Source organism: Dasypus novemcinctus, chromosome 6 (genome assembly GCF_030445035.2).
Source record: "Dasypus novemcinctus isolate mDasNov1 chromosome 6, mDasNov1.1.hap2, whole genome shotgun sequence".
In the NCBI taxonomy this organism is placed as follows: Eukaryota; Metazoa; Chordata; class Mammalia; order Cingulata; family Dasypodidae; genus Dasypus; species Dasypus novemcinctus.
Window position 1 is genome coordinate 31596982 of NC_080678.1, and position 27920 is coordinate 31624901.

General features: G+C 39.6%; 1 protein-coding gene across 3 annotated transcripts in view; it reads left to right on the forward strand.

The window, feature by feature from the left end:
* The window catches only part of SORCS1 (sortilin related VPS10 domain containing receptor 1), a 528310-nt gene extending 501196 nt beyond the window's left edge, over positions 1–27114 (forward strand). The window contains exons 24-27 of one of the 3 annotated variants that reach the window (XM_058298481.2): positions 4647–4746; positions 21686–21791; positions 21916–22070; positions 23571–23984. In XM_058298481.2, the coding sequence (XP_058154464.1) occupies positions 4647–4746; positions 21686–21791; positions 21916–22070; positions 23571–23578 (369 nt within the window). In that variant the 3' untranslated portion in view covers positions 23579–23984. Of the gene's footprint in view, positions 1–4646; positions 4747–21685; positions 21792–21915; positions 22071–23570 lie in introns of all 3 variants that reach the window. The other 2 variants (XM_058298482.2, XM_071215682.1) reach the window with 2 other exon arrangements.
* Positions 27115–27920: the final 806 nt, after the last annotated feature.

A 27920-nucleotide genomic window follows, 5' to 3' on the forward strand; every position in this document is an offset into this window, starting at 1 on the left:
TAAAAAAAGCATATACTGAAAAGTTAAAAAAAAAACAAAACACCAAAACTAAAAACTTAAATATCAAAGGATTTCATTAGGAAAGTAAAAAGACAATGTACAGAAAGAGAGAAAATATTTGGATACTACATATCCCTATATTAATTAATATCCAATACCTATAATAGAACGTTCTACAATTCAACCACAAAAAGTCAAACAACCCAATTACAAAATGGGGGAAAGAACAAAACAAAAAACTTAAATAGCCACTTCTCCAAAGAACCCAAGTATCTGTCAACAGATGAATGGATAAACAAAATGTGCTATATGCATACAATGGCATATTATTCATCCATAAAAGGAATAACATTCTTATATATGAGACAACATGGATGAACTTTGAAGAAGATAATGTGGTGAGTGAAATAAGCCACACACAAAGAGCAATCATATGAACTCACTGATATGGAATAATTCGAATAAGCAAATTCATAGTGTCTGAAATTAGAATTCAGGTTACCACAGGCAGGAGGAGGGTAGGCAATTAATGCTTAATTGATATAGAGTTTCTATTTGGGGTGATGGATAAGTTGTGGAAATCGATGGTAGTTATGTTACCCCAGCATTGCGAGTTTAATTAACACCATTGAATTTTATGTTTGAGTGTGGTTTAAGGGGGGGATTTTAATTTGTATACATTTATTAGAATAAAAACATAAACAAAATGCCACATAGGCCTATACAACACATGGACAATAGTTAATAGTATAATTATAATAATATTGTTTCATCAATTTTAACAAAGGTACCACACTAATGCAAAGTGTTAATCATGGGAAAACTGTGTATGTGATGGGATAGATATGGGACCTCAATCTTTTCTACATGAACTTTCTGTAAACCTACAATTTTTCTAATAAGAAAAAAGGTATTAAAAATCATTTGGATATTGTGTGTTATTTGTGTGGTAACCATCACTGCTTTAGACGATGTACTTCTAGCCCACCACCTTTTGGGTACACAGTAGGGTTGTACCCATGAGTCTGGGTGGAGCGACATGCCTAATTCTGGCCTGTGAGTTGCGAGCATACGTGATTTTTGTCACTTCTGTGTTGAAGTACTTAAATGCCAATTGTGGATCCTGCTCTCCCTTTTGTGTAGTCAGTGGAAATGTTTGAGTTGGTGGCTGCCCCACCAGCCTGTGTCCTTGAGTGTCCATGATGACAAGACTCCTGCTGCCTCCCTGCATTTGATGTGAAAGCTGAGCAAGACATACACCCCTATGGTTTGAATAGTGTTGCCTCTGCATAATCCAGCCAATTTTGGTTGCTACGTTATAGTTCAGACTTTTCCAAAGAAGAAAATGAGATTAATCCTGTAGCAGGTACTGCCCACCACATCCTTTGGATGGTAGCTCTCCTAGTATTTTTATTGATTCTGTACTCTCTTTTTAAGTGAATTTGAATGGAATTTGAATTCTAGGTGTATTCCACCAAATAGACAGATACAAGAGTAATAAATTATTGCTTCTTTTATCATGTTTATTTAACTAAAGGGAGACTAGAGAATAGACTGTCTAGGAGAGCATCAGAAGAGGGATGATGAGTGCAAAGGATTAATGTAATCTGCAAAATCAATATACTCCTCATTGGACAAAAACAGAAATAAATTATTCACACTTCGGTGGGTTTACTCTCCCAGCAATTGCACATTATTTCATTTGAGCCTTTATCAGGCAGGTTCTGGTTCTTCTAATTTAGTCTATTGTCACACTATTTTATAGATTGTCATCTCTTTGACACGTTTCTTAGTCAAATGGAGACCCTCGAAACTACAAATTATATTCGCTGATGTACACTAAATGGCAATCCTGGGACTAGCGTTAGGGACTGCCTATTCCTCTAGCTCATACTGGTCAGCTGACATAGTACTGGTGTTAAAAGTTTTGTGCTTCACAGAGGATTGAGTAATGCCAGCATAATTAATGAAATGCTGCATTTTTTCCCCATCTCCTAAACCTGCTAAGCCAGACCTCTCTCCAAATATCTTTTGCTTCCTCTCTTTGTCAGCTGGTTAAAGGAGCATGTTTTGAATGGAAATGCTCTAGGATTAGGAGTCAAACAAATCTAAAGTCTAGCCTCAACTTTTCAAATATTGACTGGATAAACAGGTATGTCCTTTAAGCTCGATATTCCCTTCTGTGGGTTACCAGCACTAACACTTAAGATGTGCTGTGTTAGAAGAAATAAGGGTTTTAATAATATAAAGTGTAAAGTGTTCAATGCTTGTAAATTATTCTTTAAAATATATGTAATGTCTCAGGACATGGTGAAAATAATACTGGGTAAACACTTGCAAGTGGCATGGAAAACATTTAAAATATTGTCAAGTTCTGTCAATAGTGTTTCAAACTGATTTATTGGAGTAGAGAAGTACCTAGTTCTAAATGAGTTCATCCTTGTATGCTATGTAAATTTCATTTAGTTTTGTTTTTTGAACATAATTTCTTTCCCACAAAGTATATGTTCTTTACTTCAGGCCCTTTGATGCAAGTTAAATACACGAGAAATACTTTCTGCTACCGGATTATTTATGCGTAGGCCTACTTAAGTTTGTAAATGATACAGATAAAGCCAACGAAGCAATGTTATAAACCATGAAAATCTAGGGAGTTAATTACTTTCACAGGAGACTCTCCTGTAGATTATAAATGAGAAGCATGCTATTTTGACGAGCTCTATTTTCTAGTTTAGTTTTTTATATATCTCACTTGAGGAGATAAGATCCCCAGATGCAAGGAGTACATATCACTTCAGTGGTTGAAATATGGATGCTTCTCTCTTGTGAATACATAGTTCCCTTTTGTCCATATGATGGACATTGTAGAATCAGACAATTCCTTAATTGCATCTGACAAGCTTTCATTTTTGAGTAAAAATACTTTTCTTGCAATTATAAATATATACTAATATATGTATATATGTATTTATAACCTTGTGTATGTACTTCACACATATTTGTATATAATTATAGAATTTAATATAATTTAATATACTATTCACATACATATATACATTTATATATGAGCATGCATGTACGTACGTATGTGTATTATAGCTAAAAGCTTTCTGATTGACCTGTACTAAAAAATCCACTTTATAGGAATCCACTGATTCCTATAAAGATCCTATCAATTGAATGAAAAGAGTAAGATAGAGTAGGAACTTGTGCAATTCAACACTTCAGAGCACACAGAGGAAAACCATTCTACTCAGTCTATGTTGGAAATTCACACGTCCTGTAAACCTGGGCCATTTTGATGGTGATGTGAGTGTGATGTGTTGGTAAGATTTGTAGAGCACCTCAGAACTCCTCTGGAAGATGCCTAGTGCCCAGGAATAGCAGTGGCCTAAATAGAGAAAAAGTTGTTTTCAATATAGTTTTATCACAGTCTCATTTTTCCTGTACCATTTGTCAAATGACACATTTGAAAGACTGAGCAGGCTTGACCACTGCTCTTGACCAATCTTACTGAGTTCCTACTATTCAGCAAAGAAGTTCATCTGCAGGGTAGTTATGTTGCATTACTAACCAGGGTGTCCACAGGAGTCTGCTTCAAAACAAAACCATTGGCCCCTGTGTTATTTTTGTGGCTCAGAGGACTAAAAGGAAAAGAAACGAAGTAAGGATTTAACTAAGTGAAAGACAGTCAGAAAGCTGACCATCTAATTAGACTTAAATAACACTTACATATTACACTGACATTGATGACTGGAATGTTAAAAATAAAGCAAGGAGACCTGATAAAAATAATAGGAATGGGACTTTCCCCAATAGCATTTCAGAAATTCCTCAGATGTATAAGCAAAATAGGGGAAATTGAATTGTGTTTTCTACTTTATGCAAGTGATAAGAACTTTACCTTTTCTACAAAATCTTACCTTATCCTGTTACTACCAAAACAAGGTTCTCCACTTCAGGCTTAGGGTTAGATATTCCATGGGCCCTGAATTCCATGCATCTGTCCAGCCCAAAGAGCAGTTTAGCTGATGTCTGTAAGCACCAAAGATTAGCCAATTCATCCCTTAAAGCTGTGATCATGCTTTGTTTCATGTATTTATAAACTTGTGTGTGTACTTCACACATATTTGTATATAATTATAGAATATTTTTTTTAGCAAAATTATGTTTATCATTTAAAAAATATTCACAAAGCACCTATTCTGTGAAAGTCACAGAATGGTTGGGAGAAGGGAGGACATCACAAAGAAGAATAATTATTTATCAAAAATAAAAGAAAATGTGTATGAATCTCACCAGAATGTGTGAATTGCACATATAAGTTAAGTACTTATGTATAAAAAATGCTGTCTTAAAGAACTGGTAGTGGATTTTCTAAGATAATGCAGGGTAATATTTTAAAAGAGAGATTATTTGATTTACTAATAATTTGTCCTATTTTGTAGCATTTAGAATATAAAGCCAAGTTACACTTAAAAAAATAAATCTATCTACATATGCTGGAATAAAAAATCAAAATCAGATAAAATCATTTATACTTTTCACAACTCTAACTTTGGGATGTTCTGGTAACCATAATAAATCATTCTCAACAAGTTTGTTTATCGTCAGTATGACACTAACTATGATGTCTCTTCTTTCAGATATCAGAACTACTGATCCACAAGCTCAACCAAAATTCCGTGCACTTTGAGCTAAAACCTGGGGTCCAAGTCCTTGTCCATGCAGCTCACTTAACAGCAGGTCAGTTTCCATGTTCCTGGGTCCTGGTAGTGTTGCTGTCAAAGGGGATCCCAATTTGTGATTCCTTCACATAATTGAGACTAGGTGGTCCCTCCTTTCCAGAAATCACTCATTGGTCAATTGGAGATTCTCTTCTGCCTTAATGGGGGATCCAGTTAGGCAACAGGTTAAGGTCACTTTTCCCACTTGGTCTCTTGCAAGAAACCATTGGTGAGTCACCGCAATACGTTCTCTTTCAGTGACGAAAGGTTAGCATCGTTCGATAGATAGAGAATAAAGTTAACCTTACAAATAACTTTTTTCTCCCAGGTCTTTCTGCAAAGTCTTATTTCAAATCATTCATGTTACTAAGAACTTGTTTCCTTTAAGTTTTGGGATAATGCAGTGCATTCAAAATAACAGGGACTTAGAAATTAGTCAGCGCCATAGCCAAACTGGACTTTGAGTTGGTCATGATCTTTCAGAGTTACTTATTCTTATTGATTTTATGTTTCTTCACCTGTAAAAAGTGGCTAAAAAGCCTCCTTCTAAGGCTATAGTGAGGTTTCAATTAAAATGCTGTTAATGCCAAGCTTGTAGAAGTAGATATTATTGTGTTATATTAATAATAAATATTTAGTAAGTACTTGGCAGAAGTACCTTGCTAGGTGCTACATGAAGTACAAAGACCAGTGAGAAACAGTCTTTGTCCTCAAAGAGCTTATAATTTGGTTGTCATGTGGGCAAGTTTAGTGGTACCAGTGGTGGAGGTGCTATGAGGTGGGGGGAATGTGCAATGGGAGATGTTCCAATGAGAGAGAAAACAGAGCAGAGTATTTAAGCACTTGAATTTTGCAACCAGACCATGGGTTTCTATCTTGGCTCCATCACTTATTTGCTCTGTAAACCTGGAGAAGAGTTTGAACTTCTGTGTCCCTCAGTATCCTCATCTGTAAAACTGAGATGGCAACAGCACCTATGTCAGTGGGATTATGTGAGGATTAAGTTAATTTGGGAAGAGCATTTAGAACAGTGCCTGCTCCATAGTAAGCTATTATTTTTCTTTTTACTCTTTTTTTTTTTACTAACAAAGTTTTATAAGAAATTTAAAGCAGGTTTTAATTGAATCCAGAAAAATGATACAGGAAACGTTCATGGAGAGGGTGGTCTTTGGGATGGACAACAAAGGTTAAAAGAATTCAATTCAGGAGGTCATTCCAAGTACCAAAACACCAAGGATTGAACTTGAAAGCTCCAAGGGCTCTGAGAATGCTGAGTAAGTAGAAACAATGGACAGTAATTTCCGAGTCCATTCTCTGCTTTGACTGTAGGAAGTCAAAAAAGGATAGAGGTGTGACCAATTTAGAGTGTCACATGAGGAAGATGACTCTCAAGAGCAATGTAGGACTGAGTACAGCTGATTTGTAGTTCTGAAGCTATTGTCCTAATTAATCCATTGAACAGATATTTTTTTGAGTGCCTGCGTACTCTAAGACAATGAATGTTCTCAGCACTACCTTCGTAAAGTTTCTATTACTGGGGAAAGTCAGGCAAGAAGCAAGTTAACCAACACCACTCTGCAAATCGTATCACTGATTAAAGTGCTGTGAAGAAAATGAGGACATTTAGGATAATAGAGCACACTTCTTCAGATTAAGGCCACCCCTATGAGAGCAACTTCAAAGCCCAAGGACTGAAAGAAGACTGTCAACTTGTCTCAGGGCAATTAGTGATCTAAATTGGTTGTTTCTTACCCTGAAACTTGACTTTTAGTCCTTGGTGAATGTTGGTGACTCTGGTCAGAGTCTGCTATGACTGGTAGTACTGGAGAACAGAAGTGATAATAACCCCTACAGTCAAGCAATTGACTGATTTTGTTAACTGAGTAGAAAACAACTTCATGAAATTGGTTCAAATACTTTCACTGGTTCGTTTAGCTTAATCAGATGGTTCAGACTGTTCAGATTTTAGATTAAACCTCATCATCCTCTTTTATGGGTACTAGAGCATGCTGTTCCCTTGGGTTTAGAGTTAAAAGTAACTGGACCTCCTATTCTACTGAACTCTGAGCTTGAAGGGATGTGGCCACTAATCCCTTCCTTTTACTACAAAACTGCTATACAGCATACCCAGCTTCTTAATGATCACCATATTCAGGCAACATATTCTGAGGTGGGACAACTGGATTTGTTAGAAAACACTCACTTTATTATTCACCAGGGCTGCTTTGGAAAGGGGGGGCATCCAAGTTTAGGTAGGCAGAGAACAAGCTTAGCCTACTTCTCCAATTTTAGGTACAACCTCATTTCCTCCATTTTCTTCCTCATGTACTTCTCTTTCACCAGCTATTATCTGTGCCCAGTTTTTATTTAACTGATTATCACACCACACTCTAAATATGGTTCAGTCAGATTCTTTGGTTGAACCGAGAATCTTGTTTCAAATGTGTGAAGTCTTCTTTTCATGACAACTAATTTAGAACTGGGATCAAGCTGAAAAAATAGGAACCAATGAAGTTGGTAATTAGCTTAAACTGTTTTGACTGGTAGCTTCGCCAAGTGATCCATGTGGAAGGAAAGTTCATTTCTTATAACTCTGAGCAGTTAATCCCACTGCTTTTAACTCCAAATGGCAAGGAATAATGTGAAGTTGGGAGAAGCTGAAAAATCTCTCTGATTCATGCTCATAGTCCATGTTGTAGTTGGCATTTTGGGAAGGAAGACTCAGATCCCTGGGAAGAAGTGCTGGCAAAGGAAGGTATGTTATTGGAAGCCCAGATAAGCACACTGAAGTTTGAAGGAGAGCACCACACAAAATAGATATGTATGATGCAAGGTTACCAAAAAGACAACAAAATGCAGGTCTACAGAAAAGTCCAGATTTAGACTGGGACAATTTGGCAAAAGTGAGAGAATGCTTTGACTTCAAACCTTTGTGGCTACAGGATTCTTTTCTCTGTAATATCTGATAGTAGGGCTTTTGTCACGTAATTTCAAACATGATCAATTGACATTGTTGAGCTTCCTGTTAGGACTAATTTAGCAACTGCCATAGATGCAGACTATATGGATAACCAGCTCTAATTTGAAGAGTGAAGGAAGAGCTTGTCAAGGACTGACACAACAACTGAGTCTTGGACACTTTTGCTATATTGAGTTTGACCATGCGTGTTTTAATAAATTTAGAACTGGCGGTGTCCTTGGGTGCAGAGTCAAATGGGCAAGGCTGACTTTTATTTATAAAAGACAAGGTCTGTGTCAAGGCCACACTCTGCAATGATTGTGATGAGGAAGTGAAAATTGTAAGAGATCAACTATAAGGTAGAGATGGCTCCTAAGTTAGCACTAGTTATCTGATAGGTGGTGGTGTTTAACTATTTGAAGAGGATAGTAGACTCTATTTCTATAAAGACAGTAGAGGGAATTCTTTCACACATAGAAAATATACAGTCTGAGGGAGTAGAAGATAGATAGGTAGATGGACCTGCTTGCCACAGTTTCTTTTATGTTGTTATTAATACATTTGTATTTGGGTGACCAGGAAGAGGAGGAGGAAGAACTGGGGAAAAGAAGAAATAATGAGGATGAGCATTTGATGCAGAGTTTCTATAAGAATCCAACTCCCTTTGCTTTCCTCTCATCCTCTTGCAGGAAGGGGGAAAAAAAGGACCACGATTTGCAACATTTCATGTCTCATAAGCAGGATTGCTAATACCTTCCTAGGGACCATTACAGCTCAGTGCTGCATTCCATTAATTGCTCAGCAGATGTTCAGCAGCCTTCTTTTAAAAAGGTTTGAGCCTGAGTATGTTGCTGGTAAGAGAGGAAGGCATAATTTGGTTTGTCTCCAAGGAAAAAGAACTGTCTCCTTTCATGAATTTACTAGTTGTATTTTGGTTTTAAAATTCCATTCCCTGTTTGCTTTTATCAGATCTCAAGGTAAGCATTTCTAGGTATCTAGACGTCATCAGAGACTGGATTTAGTTTGTTTCCCTTGACACGTTCTTTTGGGAATTCATTAACTTTGGCATCTAAGCTGAGCTAAACTTTGAACACAGTCCTTGTTTTGTTCTTAGTGCGCTTCTTGGTTTTTGTGCAATTTCTCTTGAGAGCCTAATCACTTCTAACAGCTATCATTCTGAAATTCTCTTTGCAAAGGGAGTGATTTGAAATAGAATGAGAATAGAGAAGAAACAGGAGCCATGCTATCAAGAAGGCTGAGGGAAGACTGTGACTTGGATGGATTCTTTGGCTTTTAGGATCTGAAGGCAGCTGGCATCCATGTTTACCAGACAAAGCTATGACATTGCAAAGCAACCTAGATAGTTGCAAAAGGGAGTAGAAATCAATCATCTTGGGCTTTGGACTGAAGGGACTGATATTTTGACCAAAGTGTACTTCTGCTCATGGTATTCCTAATTGGAATAGTCCTTTTCTTTTCTCCATCTCTCCACCACTCTTACATCTATTTATACTGAAGGCTCAGCTCAATGCCAACATTTTCATGAAATCTTTAATAGACCTTTCCATGGATATTATTTTCCCTTTGTCTAAAGTTGTATGGATTTTTAAATCATCTTCATCCTATCTCTTATTTAATATCTTAAGGGGCCATCATATCTTTATATCTCTCCATCATTGTAGCTATTGTCTTTATAAATAATTAAATGTATAATTGGCATATTTCATGCAGAGAGATATACAAAACCCCATCCCCCTAGTTAACCTCATATCCAGTTTATTCACTTGTGAATCTGTCTCCTCTGGAAATTGGTGTTTGCATTCATTTATCCAATAAATATTCAGGAACAACCCATCTCTGTTCCTTCCTTATGGCAAGTATCCCTTAATATATATTATTATTGTTTATATATACATTGTGGGTTGAAGGAAAACTTGGCCTATGCTCCCTGTAGTTCTTTGTCCCGGAAGAAAGGATCTGAAAGAGAAGGAAAGAAGAGTGGAAAGAGGGCTATAACAAAAACAGATCAAAGCAAGAATAATTTATTCCACTATTTTACTGCTCTGGTCACTTGCAGGTGTGTTCCCAGTATCAGAGAGCAGCCTCTCTGCTTTCATGGTGAAGCTCAGATTACACACCTTAGATTGTGGCACCTTCACTTATCAAACTCCCCAGAACTTCGTATCTTTTGTGACATCAGCCTGAGGATCTCCTCTGGCTTGTCCTTTCTCTCAGGGCTTCAGTCAGGCTTTCTGTATCAGGTTATTTTAAGTGCTATGGTGTCATTTTAAGGGGAGTTTTCACAGCAAGAAACAAGGAAGGCCCTTCATCCAATGCAGACCACTTGATGTTATAGTACTTATAGAACAGACTTGAGCCCCTAAGAAAATAATGCTAAAACGCCAACAGTTTTCTCATTGCTCCTTGTAATTTGGAACCTATTCAAGGGCAAGGTCTATTTCAGATATATCTTCTTCACATTATTCTGAGACTCATTTCTCAATTATTTCTTTAAAATCATAGTTCCTTGGTGATGAATTAGAACTCATCACTCCATACGGACTAGACCTGAACCACAAAAACATTTTTGTGTGATTCTTCTTTAATTCTAAATGAAGAGAATAAAAAATATTTCTTGGAGAAAGTAAAATAAAAGGCAAATCTTAATGTTAAATAGAAAGGAGTTCACCAAAAAGAGAGAATATTAATATGACAAATTGAGAGGCTCTACTGAGCAAAAGCACAGGAAGGTGACGTTGTATGGTTTATGTATAAACTGATGGGGCATCTAGAGGTGAATTGCCAAATACTCCTATCTTGATATATTTACTGAAGGTAAAACTATGAAAGGGGTAGAGAGGAATAAAATTCAGGGAAAACAAATATGCCAGTGACTATAACCATTGCTGTCCATCATCCACGTGTGTTGGTGAGGGAACTTCTAACAGGTTTCAGATTAAAAAGTATGATAAACATGAGAGAGGGAAGAAAGGGCAGATGAAGGAATTTTTAAAAAACATATTTGGAGGATAGTCAAAAATCCATTGTCTTTCTTAACAAAGCACTTCCACCTAGAAGCTTTCAATCCAATTAGGATGAGATGGTAATTTTTTGGATAGAAATGGAGACCTAGGGGAGAAGCCTCATTTTTGGTTGTCAGTGAAGATAAGGTTAAAATTTCACGTTGGGTTTGATGTCATAAAACATATAAGGAAAATCCTATCCAGAAGCTGCAAACAGGGGGTTGAAGTTTGAGTGAAAAGATCAGGACCAGACTAGATATTAAACTATACTTGTAATAGGCCTAGAGGTGATTGCAGAAGCTGTGAGAGAAGCACATTCTCGGTAGACTATAAAGACAGAGGAGGGATACGGATGTGTCTCAACCAGTTGGGCTCCTGTGTACCATATAGGAGGTTCAGGGTTCGATGCCCAGGGCCTGCTAGTGAGGGCAAGCTGGCCCATGTGATGAGCTGGCCCATGCAGAGTGCTGGCCCACACTAGAATGCTGCCCCACCCTGTGTGGAAATGCCATCCAGCACAGGAAGGTCGTCCTGTGCAGGAGTGATGTGGCACAAGAGAGTAATCACCTCTCTCCCACTCTGGAAGGTCCCAGGATTGGTTCCCAGAGCCACCTAATGAGAATACAGGCTGACACAGAAGAACACATACTGAATGGACACAGAGAGCAGACAACAGAGGAAACGGGAGAGGGGGAGAAATAAATAAAATAAATCTTTAAAAAAAAAAGACAGTGGAATCTGATATCAGGTGGTAAATCAAAGCCCTGTTTGCTGGTGAAAATCTTTTAAGGTCCATCAAACCCTGTCTTTTCTCATATGAGGACCCATGGTCATGAGTAAATTCAGTCATATTATATAGATATATATAGTCTTTATTTTTTTAATGTTACATTCAAGAAATATGAGGTCTCCATATAGCCCCCACCCCCTCACTCCACTCCTCCCACATCAACAACCTCTTTCATCTTGGTGGCACATTCATTGCATTTGGTGAATACATTTTGGAGCACTGTTGCACCACAGGGATAGTGGTTTACATGGTAGTTTATACTCTCACCCCATCCACTCAGTGGGTCATGGCAGGACCTACAATGTCCAGCAACTGTCCCTGCAATACCACCCAGGACAACTCCAAGTCCTGAAAATGCCCCCACATCATATCTCTTCTTCCCTCTTCCTGCCCTCAGCAGCTACCATGGCCACTTTCTCCACATCAATGCTACATTTTCTTCCATTACTAATTACAGTAGTTCCAGAATAGAATATCAGTAAGTCCACTCTAATCCATACTCTATTCCTCCATCCTGTGGATCTTGGGATGGTTATGTCCACTCCACCTCTGTATGGAGAGGGGACTTAGATTCCACACAGATGATGGATACAATTCTCCTGCTTGCAGTTGTAGGCACTCTTGGCTCACTGGTGGGGTGGTTGACCTTCTTCACCTCCCGGTTAGCTGGCTGGAGTAAGTCCAATAAACCCAAAGGGTAGGAGTTGCAGATTTGTTGAGACTCAGGGTCTGGCTATCACATGAACAGTCCAGAGATTCAGGTCCCCTGAGCATACACCAAACCCAGTTAAAGTAACTATATTTTGAGTGGAGGAGAAGCTTAATAACTTGTTGATTCTTCTTTGATAGAATAAATCAGGATCTACATGAAAATAGATGTTAAAGACTGAGGAAGCAAGGGACAACACTGATGTTTTATTGGAGAACATGAATGTCTAACTATATTAATCCATCTAAATTACAAACAACCACCTTTCAAGGATTCTTTGCATTTCAAAGAGTTATTTATTGGGGGAAAAAAAAACACTAAACCTTGGGTGGTGGAATTTCTACATAGCTGGACTAAAATAGCTTGAGCTCATTGGCTCCCTCAAACCATTTGGGATAAGGGAAACCCTATACTGGGTTTTAAAATACCCTTCCCAACCCAGTATAGGAGATCCCTGCAAAAAAAAAAACACAATCAAAACAAAACAATTGTTCTCAAATCTGACTCTACATCACAGTTACTCAAGACGTTTTTTTAAAGTAGAGATTTTTCAGACTTCGCTGCACACATCCTGATTCAGAATCCCCAAGGGTGATATCTGAGAATCTGTATTTTTAACAAGTTCTCCAAGCAATGCTTATGCAGCTAGCCCCTTCACCAGTCTCAGTAACCACTGCTATAAAGCATCGAAAACCATCTGCATAACAAGGAAAGGTGCATGTCTATCTCCAGCAATAAATCTGATTTACAATTCAGGGCATCCACTAAAACAGAGGCATGAATTAAACAGAAAGGGCCCGTGATATTAAGTGTAGGAGGAAATTAGTAATAAACATTAAAATCTAATTTCTCGGCATATTTGGAGCCAACATAATTGGAAGAATGAGTAGGTGACAGTGGAAGTAAGGGGAACAATGAAACATGCCTCTGAATCTAGGATATACTGTATCTATAAAGCAGATGAATGGCAAAGGTTAGCCAAGAGCTGTGGCTGTGAAGCAGTTGAAAAATGATTAAAGTGTGAGTGAGAATCTAAGTGGCAAATGTAATTGAACAGCCATGAGCCTTATGAAACTTAAACAAATGATATTGTTTAGATACTGTTAATGTGCTAGAATGAGCAGAAAATGACACATTCACATCCCACTTCATTTTTGCACATATTTTTAAATCAGGATGCTGTTATACCCTTAGCTTTCAGCTGGGGACATTGTCCTTCTGGAATTTAGACACATGATTTTTAAAATATGAAATGTTAGTATGTATCAAAGGAAGAGCCAAAATATCAGGTGTAGTCAAAACAAAACAACAACAGCAAAACACATATTACACAGTTAGCCTACTCCCACCCATCTCCTCTCTGTCTAGCAGTTGCCTTCTTTAAACTGCTATGTTTAGGAAAGCTGTCCTTTGTCAAGGATATATGTGGGTTTTTCATAAAATTGTTATCTCACGCCATCTTGGACTCCATGGTTGCTGCTGACTGATCCAATCTATGCTTCAGTTATAATAAAACAGATATTATCACAGAGATTTGGGAGAATTAATATTACCAGGCTTCTATAGCTACCACAGTATTATTATGAATGAGTACAGGAGGGGATAAAGAACTGAGAATTTGGTTAGGTCATGAATATTCCCTGACACATCATGAATTCTTCCCTACAGTTTCACACTGAGAAAGACACTTGCCATTTAAAGGCAGAATTAGCATTAGCCAAGAAGTTTTAGAAAATACAGTATAATCCAAGTCACACATTTTAGATGCAGATGCCAAGGAGTTGTGGAACTCTGAACAGTAAAGGGAAATAAATTGTTGCAATAACGTTTTCCATTTAGGGATGAAAATAGTGCTAGTGAAATTCTTCCACAGCCAATAAACTTATCTGTCTCTTTAGTCTCTGGTTGCCTTATTATCTCCATAATTACCATTTACATGTCTTTTGTGAGTAATGACATACTGGTAGTATTTTTCCTGTCTCCTATTTTTTTCCCAAAATAAATATTCATTTTTTTCCCTCTTCAAATGATTAGGTTGTTTCACAGATACCTGAATTCTTTGGCTTTTGGCAGTAATTAAGTCGTTATGGTGTTATGATAAATAATAACAGATAGCAAGAGATCTGAACACATCCCTCCCTGCGATGCAACTAAAAGAATGCAGTACTTTCATAAATCCACCAGGGTCCTACCAATGAAGTTGCCCTTTCATTTCTAAAATGTTTTTTTTTTTTTTCTGACATCATTTTTTCCAAGTTAAGCGGATTCACAAAGGGCTGAAATGACCACAGAGTACCTGGGCTGAGTTGCCCAGGCCTGAGGATGTACCTGGATACTCTTGGTGAAAGCATGGTTGGGGGAGTGATAAGATGAACAGTTCAGGATCCTGGTGCAGGCATGCATCAGGTTGGAAGTAAGTGACAGGACTCAGGAAGCACAGATCCCCAAGGGGAAGGCAAGGCAGAAAGTTAAGAGAAACTGACACAAAAAAAACAGAAGGCAGAAAAACACATTTAAACTTCAGAGAAGATACTAGAATCTAGCAAAAGCTATCCTTTAGATGTGAAGTTTCTTACATTTAGAGTAGGACTGTCTTGGCTATCTGTTGTGACAACATAAGAAGCAATAGTGCTTCCTTTCATCTTAAAAGTATACTTAGAAGAAAACAGTCTTAGTAACCTTACTTATACTCTGCTACCCTGCTACCCTATGAATGGGAACAGAAGTCCATTCAAGGGATTGGGTAATGTAGAACCCAAAGGTGAAAATTACTAATTGGATGGATCAGCAGTTGAAAGAAAAGAAGGTTGTGAAAGAAGGTATTGGTAAGCTATTGCTGTGCAACAAATCACTCAGAGAAATGTAGTAGCTTAACAATAAGCAATCATTATTGCTCATTAGTCCAAGGATTAGCTGGGTGGTTCTTCTGGTCTTGTCTATGCTCACTGCTGTGTTCTGCAGTCAGCTGCGGATTGTTGGATCGGGAGCTCAGCTCATCTTGACTGGGCTGTCCTAGAGCTGGGGCTTTTGGCTGGCTGTAGGCTGGTCTAGGCTGGTCTGGACTGGGATAACAAAGCTCTGCACCATGTGGTCTCTCATCCTTCAGCAGGCTATCTGTGTTCAAATGGCGATGCTAGGATTCCAAGAGAGAGATGAGAGGTGCACAAGGTCATGAGACTCAGAACTGCCATATCAGCGCTTCTACTGCATTCCTTTTGTCAAAGCAAGTTACAGTGCTAGTTCAGATAGAAGGGGTGGAAAAGTAGATTTCACCTCTTGGTGGGAGAAGCTTCACACTCATGTTGCACAAAGCTTGGACATAGGGAAAGGTGGAGAATTGAGCTAGCAATGCAATAATCTACGAGAAGCTATCACTCTCTTAGGGGAGACTTGAAGTGCCTTCCAGTGTTTAGCCATTACCAGATTGAACTACACTTATACTGCATTTTGGTTTTTGGTTTGTTTATAGTTTCTATAATGACCCAGAGAATGTGAAGAAAGATTAGGTATATTCTAAAGATAAGGACTGGATGTTTTAAGAATAAGAGTAGATGGGTGCTCTCAAACTTGTGTATGTAAAAATACCACTATAGCTTATTAAATATACAGATTTCTGAGACCCACCCTCAGACACTGTTTTATTTATTCATGGGGTAAAGCTGATGAAACTTCATTTTCATCAGTGTTCCAGATGATTTGAATTCTGATACAGGCTGTATGTAGACTGGACTTTGAAAAATATTTTATGTAGTAACCAGGATTTCTCATATTTTTTTGACCCTAGGAAACCAAAGGCCTTCCTTCTCCTCTAGTCTATTAAATATTGAGATAGTGTTTGGTCTTTGAGGTGCCTAGGATTGCCACAACTTGGCAGCATCACCTCAGCTCCCTCTGACTGGATGTTCCAGAGGAACTCATCCACAGTTTAAATCCAGTGGCAGTGCATTGCTATTCAATAGAGCCTTCCCTGGGAAACCCCATCCAGTCTAGCCATCTAGCCTCTAGGATCCTGACTTTATCCCAAAAGAGCATAGAGTTCCTTAGGACTCTCATGACTGGGCTTGGATCTGAACTGAAGGGAAGACCCATTGGCCAAGTGAGGATGCTTTATAAATGGAAGCCTTTCTGCCCACTTGCCTTTCTGCACTCGAGATAAGCTTTCTCTGTGCTATTTCTGTATCACCTTAACCCTGAAAAAAGGTTTCAGGCTATCTGTGTGTTCTGTGATATTCAGGACAAGTAACTAAAGTTTACCTTGGGTGTGTGTTGGAGTCAGGAAATGAAAAAAAAAATCTATGATGCCACCAAGTTGTTGACTTAAAAACTTGAAAATAAACAAGAAAAGGGATGAAGGGAGAGGGAAGAGGAAAGTGCTGCTCAGGGTGAACCATTTCCTAATGCATCTTATGTGGGACCACTTCTGCAAAGGACCTGTGGTTAAATAAGTTTGTAAAACTCTATGGTAAGGTTAAATGAGTTTCTTTCCTTTAGCACTGTTGTGAACCTTTAATATATGAATGTGTGTCATGAAGTTCCAAGATGGGGAACATCATATGCATTGTTTCCTAAAAGTATTTGACCATGGAACTCTTTTGTCATCTTTTAGGACTTGTTTTTTATAGAATACATTTCCAGAAAATATGATACTAATGATAATGACAGTGCTAAATTTACTGGAAATATACATCTTCTTCCAAGTACTATGCCAGAGCTTTAAAAATTCTATATTATTTTATTCTCACAACTTTCTAGGACAAGAAATAGTTTTATCTCCATTTTGTAGAGGAGGAAACTGATGTTCATTTGAAGGCACCAAGGCCATATGTGGTAGAGCCAGGATCTGATTTAAAAAGGGACCATATCTGTTATTTAACCCCAAATGTGGATTTTTTAGTTTACTCCCATGTGTACAATCTATGACCATATATTTAATATTCACCATGTATCAGGCCTTTGCAAAAGAGGACTGCTGTTAACTACTTTAACCATTATAATCAACCCAGATCCTCATGAAGAGAATGTAATACTATGCATTTCTAAGTTCCTCACAGGAGTTTAGAAACAGTGCGTGCCGGAGCCCAGGCTCGGAAATGTTGAGTCACTTGGAGTACTGCTTGTATCCATGTTTTCCCCTGAGCCTGAATAACGACAAGTAAACTGCTCAGCACTTCCCCCCACACCTCTACCTTGTTTAGGCTGAAATAAGAGAGGGATTAATTTATGCTAATTCCACACAACAAGCTAAAGCCCATTTATCACAAGTTTCCATTCCTCAGCAGAACATGCACAAACACACTTAGTTGGGCAAACTAAGATATGCAGCTGCTGTTGCATGGAGGAATAATAAGCCTGTTTAAATGCAGGCACAGACCAGCAAGCAAGAAGCAACCTGGGGCCCCAGAGGGCAGCTGTCCTCATCCCGGCCACCACCTGCTGCCTCATGCCTGCATGCCTGGCTGACAAGGGGCAGACCAATGCAAAGTTAGGGGTGGCAGGAGCAGCTGACAACACACATTCTAGAACTGAGGATACAGAAGCTCATTTCCCCCCAGATAGTTCGGTAATTCTCAACAGTTAATGCTGCTTGTTTCACAATGATGACTTGAGTATGAGTAGTTTAGAACTGAAAGACAGATTTGGCCTTGTAATGGGGAGAGAGAAGGAGGAGGGAAAGAGAAGGGAAATGAGTCCATTTGTGTTGGGGTACATGTGTGCAAATATGTGTGTGCACATGTATTTGCTTTCTGGGTTAATGAAAGCCTAGCCACAGCAATTTCCTGTTGTAGTTTTTGCATTAATTTCAAATGTCAACCCTTTCAAGCAAACTCAGTATTCTGAGTTGCTCCATAACACTGATACTTCAAGATAGCATTCAGCTAGGAGATAAAATTTTAGCTTTATTCCCACTTTCAATCCATCTGTGGCCCCCATCTGGTGCTAGATTTGTCCCCTGGCAAAATAAGACATTACATTGGAAGATTACCTTTCAAATACCTCCCTATTATGATTACTTTGTGACAATGGTATTGTGATAATGTTGGGGGGAGGCACCCTATCTTTTAGAGTTACAGGTAAAATTACATGATGTCTGAAATTTGCTCCAAAATAACTCAATGAGAGTGGTTGGAAGTTGAGAGGAGTGGCTGAGGGTGGACATAACATAAAATTAGCTGATACAAGTATAGCTCAGTCATGTGAGCACCTGCTCTTTACGTGTGGGGTCCCACGTTCAATCCCTGGTAAATCCTTAAAAAAAAAAATAAAAGATTGGCCACAAGTTCACAAGTTTATGGATGTTGAATCTGGGTAATGGGTACATGAAGGGTCATTTCTCCATTCTTTATATATATATATATATATATATATATATATATATATATATGTGTGTGTGTTTTTAATTTTTTTTCTTTTTTTTTTTAAAGATACATAGATTACACAAAATGTTACATTAAAAAATATAAGAGGTTCCCATAAACACCACTCCTTACCCACCCCCACCCTCACTCCTCTCACATCAACAGCCTCTTTCATCAGTGTGGAATATTCATTGCATTTGATGAATACATTTTGGAGCACCGTTACACCACATGGATTATAGTTTACATTGTAATTTTTTCTTTATTTCTCCACCTCCCCCCCCCCCCGCCAGTTGTCTGTTCTCTGTGTCTATTTGCTGCATGTTCTTCTTTGTCTGCTTCTGTTGTTGTCAGTGGCACGGGAATCTGTGTTTCTTTTTGTTGCATCATCTTGTTGTGTCAGCTGTCCATGTGTGTGGCACCATTCTTGGGCAGGCTGCACTTTCTTTTCGCGCTGGGCAGCTCTCCTTATGGGGTGCACTCCTTGTGCGTGAGGCTCCCCTATGCGGGGGGCACCCCTGCATGACACGGCACTCCTTGCGCGCATCACCACTGCGCATGGGCCAGCTCCACATGGGTGGAGGAGGCCCAGGGTTTGAACCACGGACCTCCCATGTGGTAGATGGATGCCCTAACCACTGGGCCAAGTCCGCTTCCCTACATTGTAATTTATACTCTCCCCGAGTCCATTCAGTGGGTTATGGCAGGATATGTAATGTCCTGTATCTGTCCCTGCAGTATCATTTAGGACAACTCCAAGTCCTGAAAATGCCCCCATATCACACCTCTTCTTCCTTCTCCCTGCCCTCAGCAACTCCTGTGGCCACTGTCTCCACATCAGTGATACAAGTTCTTCCATTGCTAGAGTCACAATGATTCTATAGTAGAATACCAGTAAGTCCACTCTAATCCATATTTTATTCCTCCATCCTGAGGACCCTGGGATGGCAATGCTCACTCCACCTCTAAATTGAGTAGGGGCTTAGATCCCACATGGCTGATGGATGGGATTCTTCTGCTTGCAGTTGTAGACTCTCTTGGTTCCCTGGTATGGTGGTTGACCACATTCTTTCTATATTTGTATATGATGTAAAACACACACACATACATATATATATATGTATCATCCAAGTTTGAGTACATGATCTATGATTCTAACTACTCCTTTTAAAACAAAATAATAGTTTGGTATTATTGTGACTACTTGGTAATTTGCTTTTTTGTGCTATAGGCTTTACCCTAATTCCCATCCTCAGAAATATCTTTCCAAATTTCTGATATCTCCCACTGATATTAACCCAGGATTGAATGTATAGAAAATATGTGTTTGTGTGCATGCATGTATGTGGGTGTTTCAGATGACTTGTGTTCAAGTCTTAGTTCTTCTATTTACTTGTCCTCAGTCCTTTGGAATACAAATAACCAATTGGAACTCCACTGTTCTAATCTATTCAATGGAGATCATAGTCCCTGCCTTATATTGTGAAAATCAAATGTGATATGTCTGTGACAGTGAAAGATGTTCTTTTCTCCCGATGACATCCTACCAATGTCAGTGTGAGTTCTAAAGTAGTCCTGGACTCCTTTGTTGATGGTACTGTGCCAGAGTAAATGAAAGAGACCTTTATTTTCTAATTTCAAACTGAAAGCAAATTTGTCTTGAGTTTCCCACAGCAGTGGAGCTACATTGGTCTCCCCACGGGCATACTCACACACTCCCACTTCACAGCAGGGAAGCTGCTTGCTTACAGGGGAGAGTGGCAGGGGGGTGGTTTCCTTTGTTTCAAAGCATCCTGAAAGCCTGTTCAAGTAAAGTGACTAAGCCTATTTTATGAGAAAGGAGGCTTGATTTTTTTTCCCCACCAAACTATGAGGTTATATGGAATATGCTTTCCAGTCATGGCTCCTGAGCAACTGGTACGTTATCCTACAAAGCCAGACAGAAGCAGCTGTGAGTCATGTCTGCGATCATCAGTATTGACCTTTTGTACCTGGATGACCAGAATGTTGTCCTCTAAGCCCTCAATAGAGAAAAGCCACAGAAAATGGTGCTTAAAGGTCACCCACATTTCTGAGTATCAGGCTTTGCTTAAATTGATAGAAGGTAAAGGTCAGCATCCAGGCTTTTACGGGGTACAGGTGGCTTGTCTTTATGCTTGAGCTATGCTCTATTTGCTAAATGTTGATTTTCAAGATGGTAGAAATTAACTGCAAACAAAGTTATTACAAGTACAGTAAGTTTGACCCTGATATGGGGGAACGTTTACAGATAGAGAGAGCCATTCTCCAGAGCTGCTCTCTAAGGAGATACTCAGGGAGGGAGACTCTTTCATGCTTGCAAAACATCTGTTTGATCCAAGAAGGGAACTCACTGTACCTAGAAGACTGGGGCTTCCTGGCCTGGGCTGTCAAGGCTTTGGGAAGTTGGTGTTAGAGGCAATGCCAGAATGCACATCAATTTCCTTTGTGCAAAAAGCAAACATGCTCCTTTTCTCCAGTTTTTTTTTTTTTTTTTCTCACATGAGTCCCACTGGAGTAGGAGTGAGGTGGCATGGATAATTCCTAAAATATTTCTGTTGGTGGTTACTGGTTATATGCATTGGCTTTGGGGAAAAGTTTGCCTTCATGGTACAGGAACATTTAAAAATAATAATAATGAAATATAAATATGGATAAATAATAAAGGCAGCAGTAGCCATAAAAATAGAGGATTTAATGCATGCATGGTGCTGTTCTCAGTGTTTTACATATATTAATGCTTTTATCCTCACAATAGTCCAATGAGGTATGTGCTACTATTTTCCCTTTCACCACATTAAGGCATATTCAGGTGAAATAACTTGCCCAGAGTCACACAGCCAGCAAGTAGAAGAATAGGACTCTAATCCAAGCAGGCTGGCTGCAGGGCTGTGCTTTTAACACTTCACTGCATTGCCTTGAGCGGCCTGTGGGCTGGGACAGGCTTAGTTGTGGTCATGTGTCAGCTCTGTGCCATGCTCATGGGTATATGTCCTCACGTGATTTTGGGGACTCCCCATGCCCGTGAATGAATAGTGTAAGCCTCTCACGGAGTTGCTCCTGCTGGTCTCGGCTCGTGACCATGCCTTGTTTTCTGCTCTAGCCCCACTGGTGGATCTCACGCCAACCCACAGTGGATCCGCCATGTTGATGCTGCTCTCAGTGGTGTTTGTGGGGCTGGCCGTGTTCGTCATCTACAAGTTTAAAAGGTGCGTGTCCCTCTGTCCACATCTCCCCTTCCCCTTCCCTCTAACCCTGACAGGTTCAGAAGCCTGCGTCGCAACGATGTCCATCTCCAGTCCAGAGCAGTGATGGTTTCTGTTAATGTTTTAGGAAGATCCCGGGGATTAATGTTTATGCCCAGATGCAGAATGAGAAAGAACAAGAGATGATCAGTCCAGTCAGTCACACTGAAAGCAGGCCCAGTATCCCTGCACTAAGGAGGCCTGGCCAGCTTAGAGATGAGAAGGTGGAGTCACAGCTCATAGGTAAATGATTCCCAGTAGACCTCAGCTGTTCAGCCTGGGAAGTCACCAGCTGAACCTCTCTCTAACCCCTTTCTGGCTTCATGTAACCACTTTCTTCTGCTCTAACACTCCTGAGAGAAACAGCTAAGAATCCTCTTTGCCTGCTTCCTTCTACTAGAATGAAAAAGAAAAAAAAAAGCCTTCTTGCTCCTATCTAGTTTTTTGCTCACATTAGTTTATTCCTCATTTCGCAAAACCCGTTTCTGAAATATTGGGCTTTAAACGTTCATGGGCAAAGAGTAAAACTTTCGACCTAACAGTCTACGAGGAGCATCCTCAGAGGCTGGGGCTGGTGGACTGAAGGACCGGGCAGGGTAAAGGATCAGGTATGTAATGCCAGAAACAAAACATGGCAGCCTCAACTTGAAACAGTTCTAAGAACACTAAGAGGAGCGACATTGTAAGAGTGGGAGCCAGCCTCATCAGCCTCAAGATTGTATTTTTTAATCCAGCAGTAATCTAGAAATTGTCCCGAAAATGTGGAACTGAGAATTCAAGGACAATAGGCATGAAGTTTGCAGAATATCCAGGGAGTAGAACATTCCTACAGAGACCACTGGAAGGTCAGGCTATTATAGAGCAGATGGAAGATTTTTTCCTTCCTGTTTCCCTGACCCTTACTAGAAGTGAAAACTGGGCTTCATCCTATCTTAATAGAGCTCACTCTCTGCCTGTGATGTAGGCAAGGGACTCCAAAGTTATGGAGAGTCCAAAGTTAAAATGTTAACTCCTACTATTATTAGAGAGGTAATTTTCCAGGAAGTTAGGCAAATCCATGGGTCCACTAAGGCTAATGGATTTCTCCCTGGTTCCTCTTGTCTGTTGGCATCAGGAGTTGAAGCTGTAAATGTGCTCATCTAGACCCTGCTTTGCTGATTGCAATAGATAAATTTTAATATAACCATTTATGCTTCACCTTAGTACGATAATGCCAATCCACCTTGAAGGCCCTTTCATAAGATTTTTTAGTCTGTTATTTGGAAAAACTGAGTACCTGAATGGATACATAACCCTCTCTTTAAACAGATATGTGAAAAGTCTATGACTATATTAAGGGGAAATTTAAAAGCAATGACTGGGTCACATCCTAGGTAATCATAACAGTCGTAGCCACATCAGGTGTCCAATTTTCATAGTGCGTTTTCTTTTTATTTGGACAAACAGGGTAATAAATGCATAATTGCTTTGGGTTGAAAAGAAAAAACCTTTTCAGTCTTCTAGTCCAGAGAAGCATTTACCCTGTCTATTCTCTCCTAAAGCCTTTAAGCACATTTATTTTTGGGGGGTGGTCTTTTGGTTTTCAATCCCATTTCCACTGGGTCTGTAGTACAGCTGCTGTTTACTTTATTAAAGTAGCAATCCCTCCTTCACCAGGAACATTTTGCAGCCCATTGCAAAGTCTCTGACACCTTTCCATTTCCAGTGTCATTAAATGAGTAAGTGTTACACGTTTTCTCTTAGGAGAGTAGCTTTACCCTCCCCTCCCTCCCCTTCTACTCAACCTGGTGACTCATCTCTCCGATTGCAAAGAGCAAGACACGCCACTCCACCTTCAACGCCAAAACGGGGATCTGCTGGGGCACAATTTGCAATTTAAGAAAAAACCCCAAAGGCTACAGGCGACGTGCTGATCAGGAAAGAATTTCGCTCTTGTCAAGTGCATCATCCTTCATGACCACTAACTTTATGTTTTTTCTCTTTCCTTTGTTGTTCTGTTCCTATTTTGCCAGGAAGTATTTCCATAGTTGCTGAGAATCAAAGCACAAAAGAAATCCCTACCTATGTAAATGTTTGAATGGAGGACGCCAGTAAAATAAATAAATAAGAAATAAAAAGAATCAAAATAAAAAAACTAAAAAAAAAACACTAAAAAAATCACAAAAACACTCACTCACTGCATCGGGACTTTTTAATTCTTCAGACACAGAAAACAAGGGTTTTTAGCTTTAAGCCTGTGCATGTGGACAATAACTTGAGAACATGTTTGGAGGGGCAGTGTACAGGTGCTCTATTTTAATGGAAAACACTCCCCTCCCCCTTTCTTCTTCTCTTTTTTCTGATCGGTCGTGTTTGTAGAAAATTCATAACATATATAGGCCAAGGAAATCTGCATGTATTTTTGGAAATATTCTTGGCTCTAGATTTAACTGCTATTTTAGCACTAAAGGCTGATGGGTAGATTAGCTGCCCCAGCCCATTTCATAACACACAAAAACATGCACAGGATTTTGAAACCCTGAGCTATTTCTGTTCCAATTTCCTTTTTGCTAATTTCTCTTCTAAGTTGTCTTTGATAGCTCTGTTGGTCAGCAGTGGCTATAAGGCTGCTTTCTCCAATCTGTGCAGCCACAGAGACAAAGAAGTGAGGTAGAAACCCAGGTAGAACAGGGAGAGAAGGAAAGAAGGAGGGCAGGGAGGCAGGCATGTCACAAATGGATCACAGTGGCCTGCTCATTTCTTCCCACTGTGACTGCTTCCTCTTGCAGTTTTCCCTTCTCCTGCCCCTTCTTATATGAAAAATGGAATTCCATTACCCATTGCCTTGCCTTTCCATTTATTTGCCTCCATGTCTGGTGGATCTGTTGATGTCCTTGAGTCTCTTCCTTCCAATTCCCAAGGAATTGTTCCCACTTTTCTTCCCAAACACGTTGCTAGATTCTGGACATTAACCCTGACATTTCCTGAATACTGGCCTAGCCACTGTCATCTCTGCCCCCCCTTCCCGCCCCTGCCCCCAAGTCCTAATTTCTCTGTCAGCATCCACGCACACTGACCAAGCTGCATCCTGCCCAGCAAACGTTCAATTTCATGTACCCCTTGTCTCCTGAAGTAGAAGCTGCCTCTTCCAAATATCCCTGCTCTGTCCCACCTGGAAACATAAAAATTGCATGAAAGAGTTGATACATGCAAAGCAATTAAAACTTGGACATGTACATTGGGAACAAAAACGTGCTAATGAATAGTGGTATTCTCATACCTTAACAGAAATGCCATTCTTGCAAGAAATGTTTTGAATGTGTTGCTATGTTGCAGGGCAATTTCCTTCTGTGATGGTTGCTGTTACCCAGTATTTCCTCTCTCAACAGAGTGAAATTATTTGTGAAATAAAACTGATTTAAACAGAAGGAGAAGCAGGTTAATGGATTTAATGGATATGAGTGTCAAAAAAGTCTGAGAGATTATATGGAGGTCTTGCCTTATACTGGGTTGAGATTTTGATTATTTAGGATGACCCAAGACATTTCCCATGTGTTCTCTCTGACCCCCAAGTAGCATAGACAGAATCTGTGAAGGAAAACATGTATAAAGGAGGGAAGTTAGCCAACTACAGGAAAGCTAATTGGTTCAAAGTATGATGAAATTCCGGTTTTCCCAGGATGATCGTGAAAGAAGTTTTCAGAGGAAGGAAAAAAGAAAGAAAGAAAGAAAGAAACTCAAGGCATCCAGTAATGTCCCTTCAGTATTGTAGATTAGGCAAGATGAGAACGCACTCTGTAAGAGAAAGCGTTCTACCAAACCACTTCGAGAACTCAGCCTCCTTTTGGCTGTGTCCCCAGGTCAACAACAGGGTGTATAAGAGGGCCCTGCCCTTAAGTAACTCAGGCAGAGGAAGAGTAGCAAGGCTGCTGTCAGAAGTAAATCAAGCTGAAGTTTTTATGGTTGTGGATGCTGGTATGAACCTGAGAAATGGATAATGCCTGGGCCGGCTACCTATTTGTACAACTCAGTTGATCCCCAACTTGCCAGGCTTCCTAACCCACAGGAAACATCCTCATTGATCCTCTTCAGTTGGAGCCTCGCAAATTTGATCTGGAAGACAAATTGTTTGGGAACCAAAAGAGGCTCACTCAAAAAGCATAGGGAGTCCTCAGAGTTGCAGTTCAAGTAATCTTAACTGGAAAAGTATGAGAAAGGGAATAATACTCTTAAGATAGTACAGTGCCTTGCATAAAGTAGATATTAAAAATTATTTGTTGAAGAAATACATGAGTAAATATGAGAAAGGATATAGGAAATATGGGCTAATAAGTTCCAATTAAAAATAAAGGTAGATAGGAGATGCTTGGCATTTTGGAAAGTGACCACAGAGAGCCAGCTACAGCACACGCATCTCCAGGGTCTTCAGATGCCTCTCCTTAAAGGTCCCTCCTACCTCTAAGAGATTAGTGAGTCAAGCTAGGGCTCTGAGGGGCCTCATTGTTCTTATGACCTAGGCCAGTGGTCTCAAACTATGGTTCCAGGACCAGCACTCTCAGCATTACCTGGGACTCGTTAGAAATGCAAATTCTTGGTCACCCACCCCAGACCTCACTGAATGGGAAATTCTGGGGATCGGATACAACAATCTGGCTTAATAAGCCCTCCAGGTGATTCCGATGCTCACTGTAGTTTAAAACCCACTATAGTAGGCCGTTCTGGGCTTCATCCCAAAGAGAAGGCAGTAATAAGAGTCTACACAAAAGAAAGGACTCAAGTGCCTACCTACCCACTGACAGCAGGTGCCAACCAGTGAGGAGTTTGGTGGGCTTAAGGCCGGAGAAGCAGGTGCGGGCAGATGCGTGCAGAAGGTATGATTCGGGGAAAGCTAAAAATGATAGATATTGCAAGATCTTCCCAATCCCAGAAGGCAAACTGTACACGCACCCCCCTGGACTGCTCAATCAACATTTTTCCTAATTGGATTTACTGTCCAAAATGCAGAGGTTTATTTTGCTTTTTTACCCCCAGAAGTTCCAAACAGCAACTTTGAGAGTAATAGGGTGCTTGGCAGCTGTTCTGTGTTTTCCAGGATTCCAACTGAGTATTAAAATCCCTCATTTGCCCACTTATTTTTATAGGAAGCCGATTTAAAAAATTGAAAGTTTTCTTATAGTATTGGAACTACTTCTAATTTTAAAATGACTTTTTTGATGTATTTTTTGTTAAATACTATGTAGTGTAATGTATAATTGCTCTTGTTTATTGCTTTTACAATCATATTTATTAAACAGATAATGTCTCTAAAGTCTTTGCCTCAAGATTTTTATTTTATCCCAAACTTTGGGGTTCAGTCTCTATACAGAAGTAGTATAAATGTAGGATTTCATGAAGGCTAATTGTCTGAATAGGTAGTAAACAACACAAGCTCAAGGCTTTTTCTAACCAACTAAGAGATTCTACCTGCATTTCAACTGGCGATCAATGTCTGTTGCTGTATTAAATTCTTTTATTCTGTTTAAAGATCACTTCAAATGGTTACTTTGAGAAACATGACATGCTAATTATTATGTCAAAATTAGAAATCATTATTGGGAAACAAACCTATTCAAATTGTTCAGATCTTTGTGGTTACTAAAGAACCAAACCTGCACTGAATGACCTGAAATGTGGGCAGTGACTCAACCCTCCTGTGATGGAATAAAACAGTTTTGGATCTGGAATCAAGAAACTAGAATCTCCTTCCTTCTCTGCCAGCTGTGTGACCTTGAGCAAATTGCTTTAGCATATGAAAGCTTAAGGGTCCTCATACATATAATTTGGGGGAAGAAGACTGGGTGATACCTAAGATCTCCTCCAACTCTTTATTCTGAATCCTTGAGTCATTCCCTCAGAGTCCAGTAGCTGATGTGGAGTTGGTGGACAATAAAGAGGTGAACTAAATCCCAATCTTGTCTGCCTCACGGGCGGCCTATATAAGTGGCATCTCTCCTCGGGCACCATTTTGTCCTTATATTTGGTTGACTCCCTTGTGCAGTCATAGAACCCTCCTTAGCCTTCCCCAAGAACTGTCAGGCTCTGTTGTTGTAGCCTCATTAGCACAGAGTCTTCTGC